General features: G+C 46.1%; 1 protein-coding gene across 1 annotated transcript in view; it reads left to right on the top strand.

The window, feature by feature from the left end:
- PPIL2 (peptidylprolyl isomerase like 2) overlaps positions 1 to 13,282 on the top strand; it is a 78,542-nt gene that overhangs the window by 17,805 nt on the left and 47,455 nt on the right. The window contains exons 6-9 of the mRNA XM_083418326.1: positions 5,282 to 5,333; positions 7,002 to 7,093; positions 10,752 to 10,841; positions 12,730 to 12,805. Of these exons, the coding sequence (XP_083274452.1) occupies positions 5,282 to 5,333; positions 7,002 to 7,093; positions 10,752 to 10,841; positions 12,730 to 12,805 (310 nt within the window). The remainder of the gene's footprint in view (positions 1 to 5,281; positions 5,334 to 7,001; positions 7,094 to 10,751; positions 10,842 to 12,729; positions 12,806 to 13,282) is intronic.

Below are 13,282 nucleotides of genomic sequence, written 5' to 3'. Positions count from 1 at the left end.
TGGAAAGCCTTTGCCACTCCTTTAGGTAGGGAGATTTTTTTGATTCCGAGCCTTTGACACATGTTTTGCAGTGTTCTAGCAAAGACGTCCAGCATGCCTGTCTGTGTTTCATCAAAGTAAAGCGGGTGTCCTTGCAGCACCCTGTTTTCAACCCATACCTGGGAAGCTCCCTTGCACAGAATCAGACCAATGGTCCATCTAGCTTACTATTTATGTCAGGGATGAGAAACATATGGCCCTTCAGTTGTTGGACTTCAGCTGCTATGAGCTATCAAGCCAGCATGGCCAGTAGTCAAGATTGATGGGAGCTGTGGTCCAGCAACATCTGGAGGAAGACTGGCTCCCAACACCTGGATTACATGAAGAGCCCATCCATCAGTTACTGAATCTCATTTGCAAAACCAAGAGAGAAATCACAGTCCGTGGGTTTTCTCCCACTTGGTTCTACTGAACATAGACGCTTTGAGATGACTTAGTTATATCCATTAGTTCTCATGGAGTAAGATAGGCATTGGATCCAGCGCTTATGTTTTTCTAAGCCCCCAAAATGATATCGGTGGTTATTTTAGTGGCCAAATTAATAAGACTAATTGCAGTAATAACTAGCGCACTCTATAACCTTCCAGCGGAAATCCTTTTTGGAGTTGTCACTTTCAATCAGCTTGGCTGGCTCTCATACGAATGCCTTTGCTGCGAGGGTTGCCCTGCTCTGCCTTTCGTGCAAAGTCCTTTTAATTTGGGCCACAGCAAGCTGGAAATGCAAGTTTCACTCTGGGGGTTCTTTCATTTATCTTCAGCTAGCGATTAAGACTCTGCTTTGGTTTTATTGGCAATCTGAAACCCCAATAAAAGAAATGAAAAAGGAAGGAAAATGTTTGGTGACAATGGAGTTATGATAGTCTCCCCTGAAAGAAAAGAAGAAGTAAAATTTTAAAAAAAACTTTTTTCTAAGATTGTTATGTGAAGTAGTGATGGGCAACCAAATGTGGCCCTCCAGGAATTTTCCTGGCCCTTGGGACTCTCACAAGCTGCACCCCTCACCAGCCTTTCTGCATGCCCTCCTTGGGTACTTTTGCCTGTCTTGGAATGTGTCCTTGACCTAAGATAATGCTTCTTGCTTGCCTGGATGGAAAAGTGTGTGTAGCATCCTCTGGATGAATGAATTTTGGAACGCAGCCTCCCGTGCAAAGGTGAGAGTCACATCTTTTGCCTCTGGCCTCACCCATCCATGGAATGCGGCCCCCAGATGATCCCTCAAGCAAGAGAATGTGGCGCTCTGGCCGAAACACATTCCCCATCCGTTACGTAAGATGTTAATGGAATTAAAGGAGAAAGAAGGTTAAAATCTTGTTCTTGTACTGTCTGATATTGGAACTGGGTGTGTTCCATCTTGTATGGATTGCTTACATTCAGTTTTTACTGATATGCTAGCCTTAATCATTTAGAGTGCAAAGGGGAAGGTTGGAGATCCAAGGTTTGGTGCTTTTGTCTTGGTCTGGTGTGTTTATATCCATTGAAGAAGTGTCCTCATTGAGCAGTCTAAAAATAAAGACCATGAAATCAAGATCATTTTAACTGGGCACCTAAAGGACATCTGGATTTGATGCCAACTGAACTGTTAAAGGAAGGAGGTTCCATAGCAGAGGTGCCACCACTGAAAAGGCTCTTTGTAGTAGCCCTATACCTGTCCTCCAGAAATTGGGAAGTACCTAGAAGGGTCCTCTAGTATTGCACTTAATAACAGAGTTGATATAGGACCAAGCTAGATGTGAATGTTCTACATTCCATTTCGCATAGGAACATATGGAACTGTCTTATACCAAGTCAGGCCATTGGTCCAACAAGTTCACTGTTGCCCACCTTTGCCTGAGACCAGACCTCCAAGGTTTCAGGCAGGGAGTCTTTCGCAGCCCTATCTGGAAATGTCAGTGGTTGAACCTGGAGCCTTCTGCTGACAAAGCAGCTGTTCTTCCACTGAGCCATGACCCTCCCCAAACATAGGAGCACTGCTTTTTACCAGCATTCAAAATTAGCCGGGTGCCGAGCCCATTTTGCAACTGGCAGCCAGCCTTTTGTGAATGGATGGAGCCACGCTTGGAGCTTGGCATCTCCACCTGCCTGGCTGCAGTCATCTGGTCTGCCGGGCACAGTGGCAGCAAAAGATGCACCCTTTTTTTTTACTGCCTCACTGCTGGGTGAATCAGGTGTTTGGCAGGGTAGAGCAGTAGCAAAAGACATATATTTTGCTGCTGCGCTACCCTGCAGACACCCTGGTAGCGGGGCAGCAAAAGAAAGAAAGAAAAAGATGCCTCAACATTTTGTTTTGGCACCCACAAAATTTGTCCCAGGAGCCACGTGGCTCTTAGTATTCCTATCCCAGTTTCTAACACTGCTTTTTACGGAGTCAGCCTGTTTGTTCATCTAGCTCAGCACTGTCTCCACTGACTGGCAATGAATCTCCAGGGGTTTAGAGAACTTTATCAGCTCTTGGGCGGCAGCTAGGGATTGAACCTGAGACCTCCTGCATGCAAAGCAAATGCCATTCCACTGACCAACAGCATGCATTTTTAAAGTGATAATACATACATACATTTTGTTGTTGCTGTTGTTGAGTCGTTTAGTCGTGTCCGACTCTTCGTGACCCCCTGGACCAGAGCACGCCAGGCACTCCTGTCTTCCACTGCCTACCGCAGTTTGGTCAAACTCATGCTGGTAGCTTCGACAACACTGTCCAACCATCTTGTCCTCTGTCGTCCCCTTCTCCTTGTGCCCTCCATCTTTCCCAACATCAGGGTCTTTTCCAGGGAGTCTTCTCTTCTCATGAGGTGGCCAAAGTACTGCAGCCTCAGCTTCAGGATCTGTCCTTCCAGTGAGCACTCAGGGCTGATTTCCTTCAGAATGGAGAGGTTTGATCTTCTTGCAGTCCATGGGACTCTCAAGAGTCTCCTCCAGCACCATAATTCAAAAGCATCAATTCTTCGGCGATCAGCCTTCCTTATGGTCCAGCTCTCACTTCCATACATCACTACTGGGAAAACCATAGCTTTTACTATACATTGCATACATACATGTATTGCATACATACATACATCATTTTATTTCCCTCCCCCTCCCCTTTTATGAAGATTACCCACTCTGAGACCCCACAGCTAATTCTCCCCTAGCCTCCTCGCTGGGCCGAGTAGGACTAATTCAGCCAGCCAACCCTGGTGGCTATCTAATGTTTATTGGATGGATTTCCCCCAAATTGATTTTTGAACTTTGAATTTTATTGTTATTCATGCTTTTATACTGTATTTTATGCCACTTCTATGTTGTATTACAATTGTTTTAAATTTGTTGCTAGCTGCCCTGAGCCCCGTTTTCTAAACCGGGAAGGGCGGGATATAAATAAAAAAATATTTATATATATTTATTTATGCCGCCTTTCCATAGCTAAAACCATGCTCATGGTGGCTTACAGCATGAAACAAATTGCATAGTTAACAAATATATCCATAGTAGTCAAAAACAATAAATAAAACACACAAAAAGTACACAACCAAATCAAACAATTTCCACATAAATCATAGCAAGATTTAAAAATAAGGATACAAAAAATTATTGGTGACAGCAACAGTCCCCCTTGCATCAACCTTCCCTAAACAGTACCCTAACCCAAGACCAGCACACATTCCTCACCATGACCATGCAAGATTTTTTCTTTTAAAAAGCTTTTTCTTTGAAGAAAGTGTAGTCCCTTTTATTCTTTTTCTTTATTCTTTATTAAATTTCTATACTAATCCTCTGCCTGAGGACCTCATGGCGGTTTGCAACATAAAAACTCAAAAATACATATCAAAATAAAAAAGGATAACAGTAACACACACCCAACATGACTTTGTTTGGGTTTGCTCTTTTCAGAGGGGGACAATTGGGTTTTGTTCATAAAGCAAATATCTCCCATAATGTTAACCTAACAGGTGTTGAGGACCTCATTTTCATTGGTTTTCTGGTGTGATCTGCCTCTCTGAGGTCTCAGTGCAGTTTTGCGCCGCACCCTACCCCCCCAATTCAGTGTTAGAAACTCAGATATATAAACTGGGTGTCAAATGGCATCTTAATTCTAGGCTGTGGTTGCTGCAGCACAATGTCTGCTCGCCAGGGTGATCCTCAGGGTCCTTTCCAGTGCTACAATTCTACGATTCTGTGATCTCAACTCCCATCGCTTGATTGTACTTTACTCTTACAACAGTTCACTCGTCTCAGTATGCAAGAAAGAGAAACACAGTAGAAATGGAAATGATGTTAAGTATGGACTAAAGCAGAAGTTTTTAAACTGTGGCTACCAACCAAGTACGTTTCCGAGCACAATTCAAAGTGTTGGTGCTGACCTTTAAAGCCCTAAATGGCCTCGGTCCAGTATATCTGAAGGAGCGTCTCCACCCCCATCGTTCAGCCCGGACACTGAGATCCAGCTCCGAGGGCCTTCTGGCGGTTCCCTCACTGCGAGAGGCCAAGTTACAGGGAACCAGGCAGAGGGCCTTCTCGGTAGTGGCGCCCGCCCTGTGGAACACCCTCCCACCAGATGTCAAAGCAATAAACAACAACCTGACATTCAGAAGACATCTGAAGGCAGCCCTGTTCAGGGAAGTTTTTAATATGTGACATTTTAGTGTATTTTTCATCTTTGTTGGAAGCCGCCCAGAGTGGCTGGGGAAACCCAGCCAGATGGGCGGGGTACAAATAATAAATTATTATTATTATTATTATTATTATTATTATTATTATTATTATTATTATTACCTGGTGCCCAGTAATCTCCACGTGGTTGCAGTTGGACCCAAAGCCAGTAGCAAAATGTACCTGGCGTGTTTCAAATTTTGAACACTTGCCCCCATTGCTGTTTTCATTGGTGGCGGGGGGTGCTGTTGGGGCCAACTGCAACTTTAATCTTGAACCCAAGTAAAAGGTGCATCGCAGCTATGCTGGGTGCAGAAAATAAAAAAAATTCCCTTACAGAGGCCTGATGTGGATTTGGAGAGGGCTGTTTCCGGTTTACTTTAAAGAAACGAATTAATAAATAAATACGTCATGTAATTGTGTGGATGGTGTCATGTCCAGGATACCCGTTCAATTCAGCAGCACATCTTGGGCGGATGGTTTTCTCTCTGTCTGTGTGGTGGCGAGAGCATCTGCGCTGCGCTCTGAGTCACTTAATGCCATGGTTACTTTCTTCGCTTCTCTTTGGGGTCAGTGCCAGGGACGGTGATTAACCGCTATGTTTGTTTACCCCCTGCAGAAGCTGGAGGCCAAATCTCTCATCAAACTGAACTTTGCTAAAAACAGCAATGGTGAGTCGGCACTCTTGAAAGTCTTTTGAAAGCTTCCCCCCTCCCCCTTCTATTTAAAGGAGCTGGAAATGTGAATAGATGCCGCACAGAATGAAGAGTGACACAGACCATTGCCCAGATGGGTTATGCAATCTGAAGTTGTCTCTCTCTCTCTCTCTCTCTCTCTCTCTCTCTCTCTCTCTCTTGCATCGGCCCCATCTGCTTATGCACTTTAAACAGTCATGACTACCTGCAAAGAATCCTGGGAGGTGTAGTTTGTCCAATGTGCTGAGAGTTGTTAGGAGACCCCCCTATTCTCCCCACTGAAACCTGCAGTTCCCAGAATTCCCTGGGGATAGGGATTGATTGTTAGACCACTTCGAGAACTGCAAAAGAACATGGATTGATATGTGAATATATTTCTGCTTTGTGGTGCACACGTACCATTAGGTTGCAGCTGTTGCCCTTGAAAAGGCCATAATTTTTGGAATGCTGTGTGATGAGCCAGTGCAGTGTAGTGATTAGAGTAGGACCAGAGAGACCTGAGATCTCCACTTACCCATAAAAGCCAGTAACTCTCAGCTTCACAGGGTTGTTCTGAGGAAGAAAGGAATGGAGGAGCAACCGTTGGACTTGTTAGCCATCAGCCGCTTCTGCTGGAAGGTGTTCTTATATATCTATATATCTATATCTATATGTCTGTCAGGCTTTGGGGAATCTGATCCCTCCCACGGTGGCAGCCAAGAAGCAGATAAACAAGAAGAGTTCTTACCAAGTACTTTATTCAGTGGGACGCGGGTGGCGCTGTGGGTTAAACCACTGAGCCTAGGGCTTGCCAATCAGAAGGTCGGCGGTTCGAATCCCCGCGACGGGGTGAGCTCCCGTTGCTCGGTCCCTGCTCCTGCCAACCTAGCAGTTCGAAAGCACGTCAAAGTGCAAGTAGATAATAGGTACCGCTCCGGCGGGAAGGTGAACGGCGTTTCCGTGCGCTGCTCTGGTTCACCAGAAGCGGCTTAGTCATGCTGGCCACATGACCCAGAAGCTGTACGCTGGCTCCCTCGGCCTGTAAAGCGAGTTGAGCGCCGTAACCCAAGAGTCGGTCACGACTGGACCTAATGGTCACGGGTCCCTTTACCTTTACTTTATTCAGTATTCATACAGAGAGACAAAGAAATGCAGTATCTCTTAGATAATGGCATTGATTTGAGTAAAGTCCCACCCCCCTTTGTCTCTCCTATTCTACGTCATCCCCGTGTTGGCTGATCTGAGCTTTCTGCCTCTGAGCTTTCTGTTCTACTGCTCTCAGTGCCTGCCTGGTCTTGGGAGAGGGGGGATCAGGAATGCTTTCCAAAGACACTGAATCTGTCAGCTGTCTCTCCCCTGGTGCTGCTTCTTCCTGCTTCTTCCTCTCCCAGTATTTCCCAGCTTCTCCCCTCTGCAGCCTTTGAACTATGACCTTCTGCAAACCACTGTTATAAATCTATCCTCCTGTTCTCAGGAAGGTTCAGGAGGGACAGTCCTCCCCATTCCTCCTCAATCCAGCCCCTGACAATATCTGTATATAACTACAAACACACATATATAATTCTGTATATTATTCACAAAGTTGCTTGTAGCATCTGCTGCACATTGCTCAATGCATGTAATAATTGCCGCTCGTTTCTGAACCCTCTTCCTTCTCCAAATCAGGTAAATACCACTGCCCGGTTCTCTTCACTGTGTTCACCAATAATTCTCACATAGTGGCTATCAAGACAACTGGGAACGTGTTCGCTTATGAGGTGAGTTCTCTACTGAACCAGGTTATGAAGTTACCCTGTTAGAAAATATTGGTGCCTGGATCGTTGGTTTGTTTGTACAGTGGTGCCCCACAAGACGAATGCCTCGCAAGACGGAAAACCCGCTAGACGAAAGGGTTTTCCGTTTTGGAGGTGCTTCGCAGGACGAATTTGCTATGGGCTTGCTTAGCAAGACGAAAATGTCTTGTGATTCCTGGGGGTTTTTTCCGCTCCCCACCCCCTTTTTCTAAGGCACTAAGCTGCTAATAGCCTTTTAGCAGCTAATCCGCTAATCCCTTAAGCCTTTAATAACCTCTAATAACCGCTAAACCGCTAATCGTGCTAATCCGCTAATGGGCTTGCTTCGCAAGACGAAAAAACCGCTAGACGAAGAGACTCACGGAACGGATTCTTTTCGTCTTGCGAGGCACCACTGTATATTTAATCATGCTTTCTTATGAAAGGCAGTATACAACCTTCTCTCCACTCTGTGGAGCCTGCTGAAGCAGGTTGCATCTCACATGCTTTTACACAGAGCCAGCTGCAGAGCAGGTGTGAGGAAGCTCGGGCCCTCTAGATGTTGCTGAGCTACAACTCCCATCAGCCCCAGCAAGCATGGCCAAAGGCCAGGGATGATGTTCATCAGCATCTGGAGAGCAAAAGGTTCCTCACACCTGCTCTACAGCTGGCTCCACGTAAAAGGGGTATTCCCAGCAGCAGACAGTTCTGCTGCCCCAGAAGCATCTCATGGGAGGAGGACCCCAAAAAGGCCCTGGGATATGTGTCTAGGGGCTACAGAGGGGTGGGGAAGTTGGCCAGTACCAGCTTGCTGAACTACACTGGGAGGGAGACAAAGGGTGGCTTAAAAAGAAACAAGCCACTTTTAAATGATAAATGTTAATTGGCTATTACCCTTAAATCCTTTCTGCTTGATTATAATTTTTGAATTGTGCTCTGGTTCTGCCGTGCTTTCATATGTTCCTGTTTGTTATTCAAAACCACGATAAGCTATAAATGACAAGCTCTTGTACTTCTGCTTGCAGCTGCCCTTTTTCCTGTCGGGAGCTTTTGGGTGCTGAGATTTCTGCTCCTTTGACGCGAATTCTTGCTACGCAGTCACCTCCTGACCCCTTTTGTTCAAATGCTCTGTGTTGATTCTGAAAACGGAACAGGGCACATTCCAGAGCACAATGGAGGCAGAGAATGCCCAGGCTTAAAAAATACCCAGCAGCATCACCTAGCAATATTCCAGCCGTGACTCGGAATGGTGTGTTGCTCCTTCGTCATGCTGATCCTTGATGTCAGAGCACTTCTCCTTGATATCACCCGATCATTAATGCACTTTGCTGCCCAAAGCATTTCTCAATCCCGATTCATGCTGTCAAGAAATCCTCGCCCAAAATCCAAGTCCTTGGTTCTCAGTGGTTCAGATGGTGCCAACATCCAGGGTGTAAAACCATCCCTATTGGGTAGGGCAGTTGCCCACCCAGCTGGAGCCAGGAGATCTCAAGCTGTGCTCTGGGTGTCCCCAAGATCCCAAAGAGAAAATCCAAAGTACCACACTCTGCTTCTGGGGCCTCAAGCGAAAGAAGCCAGATTACACTGTAGCAGATCTGGCTGAATACGTCCAAAACACTGATTTAGAACCAAGGCCTAACCCAAATAAGCTCACTAAAAGGAAAAGGCAAGTAACAATTAAAAATAGTAGTATAGAACGAAACCTGTTTACGAAACTGGAAGAAATAGGAAAGGGAAATGCAACCAGGTATGATCAATATACACTGCTGGCCTCACACTCGACACACAGACATAGGATCATAGAATTTTTTGAGTTGGAAAGGGACCCCCAAGGGCCATCTAGTCCAACCCCTTGCAGTGCTGAGGAATCCCTGACAGATGGCCATCCAACCTCTGTTTGAAGGAGAGTCCAACACATTCCAGTGTAGTCCACTCCACTGTGGAACAGCTCTTACTGCCAGAAAGCTGTATTTCATCGGAATTGCCTTTCTTTTAATTTGAATCCATGGGTTTGGGCGCTAACCTCTGGAGCGGCAGAAAACGAGCACACGTCATCTTTCATGTGGTAGCCCTTCATCTGCAAAAGGGCGTCTACTCTACTGCCCAGGGTGTACAGGCTCTGCACGGGATCTGCCCATCGTGCTGAGTGCTTCTTGGGCTCCTCTTTGCAGCATGCAGCTCATTGTGTGGAAGTTGGGGGCAGAACTGGTGTCACATGCAATGACAGAGGCAGGGGGAACTTTTGTGTCACTGCTCCCCATCTATGTTTTGGCCCTTCCCTTCGTGTGGCTAACGTGCGACTTGGAATTGTACAGTGTACATAGAATAATAGAATCATAGAGTTGGAAGAGACCACAAGGGCCATCGAGTCCAACCCCCTGCCAAGCAGGAAACACCATCAGAGCACTCCTGACATATGGTTGTCAAGCCTCTGCTTAAAGACCTCCAAAGAAAAAGACTCCACCACACTCCTTGGCAGCAAATTCCACTGTCGAACAGCTCTTACTGTCAGGAAGTTCTTCCTAATGTTTAGATGGAATCTTCTTTCTTGTAGTTTGGATCCATTGCTCCATGTCCGCTTCTCTGGAGCAGCAGAAAACAACCTTTCTCCCTCCTCTATGTGACATCCTTTTATATATTTGAACATGGCTATCATATCACCCCTTAACCTCCTCTTCTCCAGGCTAAACATGCCCAGCTCCCTTAGCCGTTCCTCATAAGGCATCGTTTCCAGGCTTTGACCATTTTGGTTGCCCTCCTCTGGACACGTTCCAGTTTGTCAGTGTCCTTCTTGAACTGTGGGGCCCAGAACTGGACACAGTACTCCAGGTGAGGTCTGACCAGAGCAGTGTACAGTGGAACCTTGGTTGCCGAACGCCTCCGTAGTCAAACATTTCGGCTTTCGAACGCTGAAAACCCAGAAGGACCTGCTCCGGTTTTTCGAACGATTTTTGGAAGCCGAACATGTGGCTTCCAATTTGAGTTTTCCTATTGTATTGAGGTTTTTGGGTTTCGAACGTTTCGGCAGTCGAATGGTCTTCCGGAACAGATTACGTTCGGAAACCGAGGTTCCACTGTAATCCGCTTAAGGTTCATGAGCTTTTGAGTCCTACAAAAATATTGTTAAAACCTGGCAGTTGGGTCTGTGCCTACAGCGTTCTTAATGCTTGTGGTTACAGTATTCTTAGTGCATGGATGAACTGAACTCTAAAACACCGCACTTTAGAAGTTAGTGTTTCCATTTCCCCCCTGCACCCAAAAGAACCAGAAGAAACACTTTTCTTCTCCTTGGTTGGTGGCAGTAGTGCTCCTGAATCCCAGCTGATAGAAAACAGAGGGTGGGAGAGTTCTTCTGTGCTCAGGTCCTGCTTGTTGGCTTCCCAGAGGCATCTGCTTGGCCACTGTGAGAACAGGATGCTGGACTAGGTGGGCCACTGGCCTGATCCAGCGGAACTGCTCTTATAACTAGGCTACAGCTCCTGTAATCCCTGTCCATTGAATGGCCTTGCTGGCCAACCACATCCACAGGGCCACAGGTTCCCTGCTGTTGCCTTATAGGATTGTAAAAGGTAAAATATTGCATTGAGCTTTTGGGACATCTTTTCTGACTTCATATGTCTTTTTCTCTGTCTCACTTTTTAAGGCAGTTGAACAGCTGAACATAAAAACAAAAACCTACAAAGATCTCTTAAGTGACGAGCCCTTTACTAGGCAAGATATAATCACGCTACAGGTAAGATACTGTTATCACTGTTTTAATTAATTAAGGATGTTTAAATAAGGGATGTATGGGGTATTAGGGGAGGGGGATATCATCATCCTTTGGGGGTAGTTTGCCCACCTTTGGTCCCCACCCTGTACTCCGCTCTCACCTGTGGCTCCAAGAAGTTGTCACCTGCTACACCCAAGAAATGATTTTGACTGGCCAGCTAAACCAGGTGAGGTTAGTCGATGGGTCTCAAACCCTCAGTGAGACTTCCACTGCATGAGAAAGCAGGCTCTGACAGATTGAGCAGACAGGACCAATAGTGGGTCCAGCCATCCAGAAGGCAGTTTCTGCATGTGCAGTAGAGTGAAATGAGGAGCAGATGGGGCTCCTCCACCTGGGAAAGTACCCCATCTAGGAAAAGGAAAGCTCTGACCCTACACTTCCGCTGTCTTGCTGGATATCTTTGGGAGAAGAGAAGGCTAATGAGTAAACTCTACGCAGATCCAGTGGGGGCCCTAAGATGTTTGGATGGCACCTTGTATTCCTCCTTCCGGCCACACCTGCAGCCAAGCATATTGCTCCGCTTTCCTTTGGTCCAGATCAGCAAGGCTGAGAGTGGGGGGTCTTGTCCTCTGGACAGCCCAGGACCCCCACACACACTGCCCAGACTAGCACCCCACAGAGGTCACTTTGGTGCTGCCAAGGCAGCGGTTTGACTTCACCTCCAAGGCATAATCCCATTGTCTTTCGAGACAGATGGATGCCAACCTGCTAAGGATGTTTGATTGCCCTAATGGATTTGTTATTATGTATTTTAATTATGTACTTGTGTTAATAGTTCTAAACTGCTTGGAAGCAGATTTGGCAAAAAAGTGGTACTGTATATAAATTAATTGATCAACAACAATTAGGTAACTAACTGCCTAGGCAAGCTAGACGCAAAAATCTGAATTTGAGGCACATTCCGTCAAGGCAAAAGCACTCAAAGAGGGTGTGAAGCAAGGCCTGTGAAATGTGTGGCTGGGGAGGGGTTGTGGCCCAGGGAGAGTTTCAAGGGCCACATAAAGAGTCGTGGGGGGGCACATAGGGGCCCTGGGGCTGAGGTCCACCATTCCTGATCTACTACATCTCTTTTCAAAAACTGGAAGTAATAAAAGTGATTTGGAAAAGAGCAAGCTGCAGAATAATCTTTTGCATGCAGCTTCTATGCCCATCTGTGTTCTGTGCAATGAAAATCCATTTTCTTCAGCTGCCGCCCAGCTCTTAAAGGAGAAAACAAAGGGAAATAATTTACAAGCGTGCAGAAAGGGGAAAGAAAGGAAGCCAGTGGGCTGCCGGTTGGGTGCCGGCCCGCACTGCTTGACTTCGAAAATGTCTTTTGGTTTTACTGCCAGCCGTAAAACTAAAGATTTATTCACCAGCGAAAGCAAACAATTTCAGGGATGAATGAAAGACATAATTATGTTATTTAATGAGAGGCAGAGCAGTTGGCGCTCTCTGGTGAGTTAGTGGTGATGGAATATTGGATGGTTTCTTATCTAAAGTCACAATGCTGCATTCATCTTGAATTTCCCTATTTGCATTCATATCGACAGACAGTTCTCCCAGCGTTGCTTTGGGACTTGAAGCCACACTCCGTCCTCCTTACTACCCTGTTAAGATACATGCCTCTAGAAAATCATCAAATCATGTTGGAAACCACCACCACCCCCACTTGACTTCAAGTTTTGTCACACTCAAATAGAGCACCCTAGCATGAAGAGTTTCATTTAAAGCTGTTGCTGGAGAAAATGCAACACCCACCCCCCACAACGGCATAAATATGGTTGGATTATCAGCATTCTGGCTTGACGTTTCAAGATGGCTTGGCCTTCACATATTTTTTTGCATTGTGTTTCCTTTTTGTTTTTAGGATCCAACCAATTTGGACAAATTTAACGTCTCCGGCTTTTTCCATGTGAAGAACAACTTGAAAGTGACCGATCCAGGTAAGAACGGTTGTCAGGAGGCTTGGAGGCCATGAAATAAGCAAAGCAGAACGTTGAATGGAAAACAGACTGATCCATTGTCACATCAAAATGCAGTGGAACAGCCCAATGGGGCTACTTGTCCTGAAAGTGCAGTGCTGGCAGTCAATGAGCTAACAGGCCCAGTTCCAGCTGTTAATACAGTGGTACTTTGGTTCTCGAACTTAATCCGTTCCTGGAGTCCGTTTGACTTTCGAAACCGATGAAATACCAAGGTGCAGCTTCGGATTGGCTGCAGGAGCTTCCTGCAGTCAATCGGAAGCTGAGTTGGATGTTTGGCTTCCGCAAAATGGAGCACTTACTTCCGGGTTTGCGGCATTTGGAAGCTGATTTGTTTGGGAGCCAAGCCATTCGAGTACAGTGGTACCTTGGGTTACATACGCTTCAGGTTACATACTCCGCTAACCCAGAAATAGTACCTCGGGTTAAGAACTTTGC

This window comes from Podarcis tiliguerta (assembly GCF_965153285.1).
Source record: "Podarcis tiliguerta genome assembly, chromosome: 16".
NCBI lineage: Eukaryota > Metazoa > Chordata > Lepidosauria > Squamata > Lacertidae > Podarcis > Podarcis tiliguerta.
This window is presented reverse-complemented; position numbering and strand designations above follow the sequence as displayed.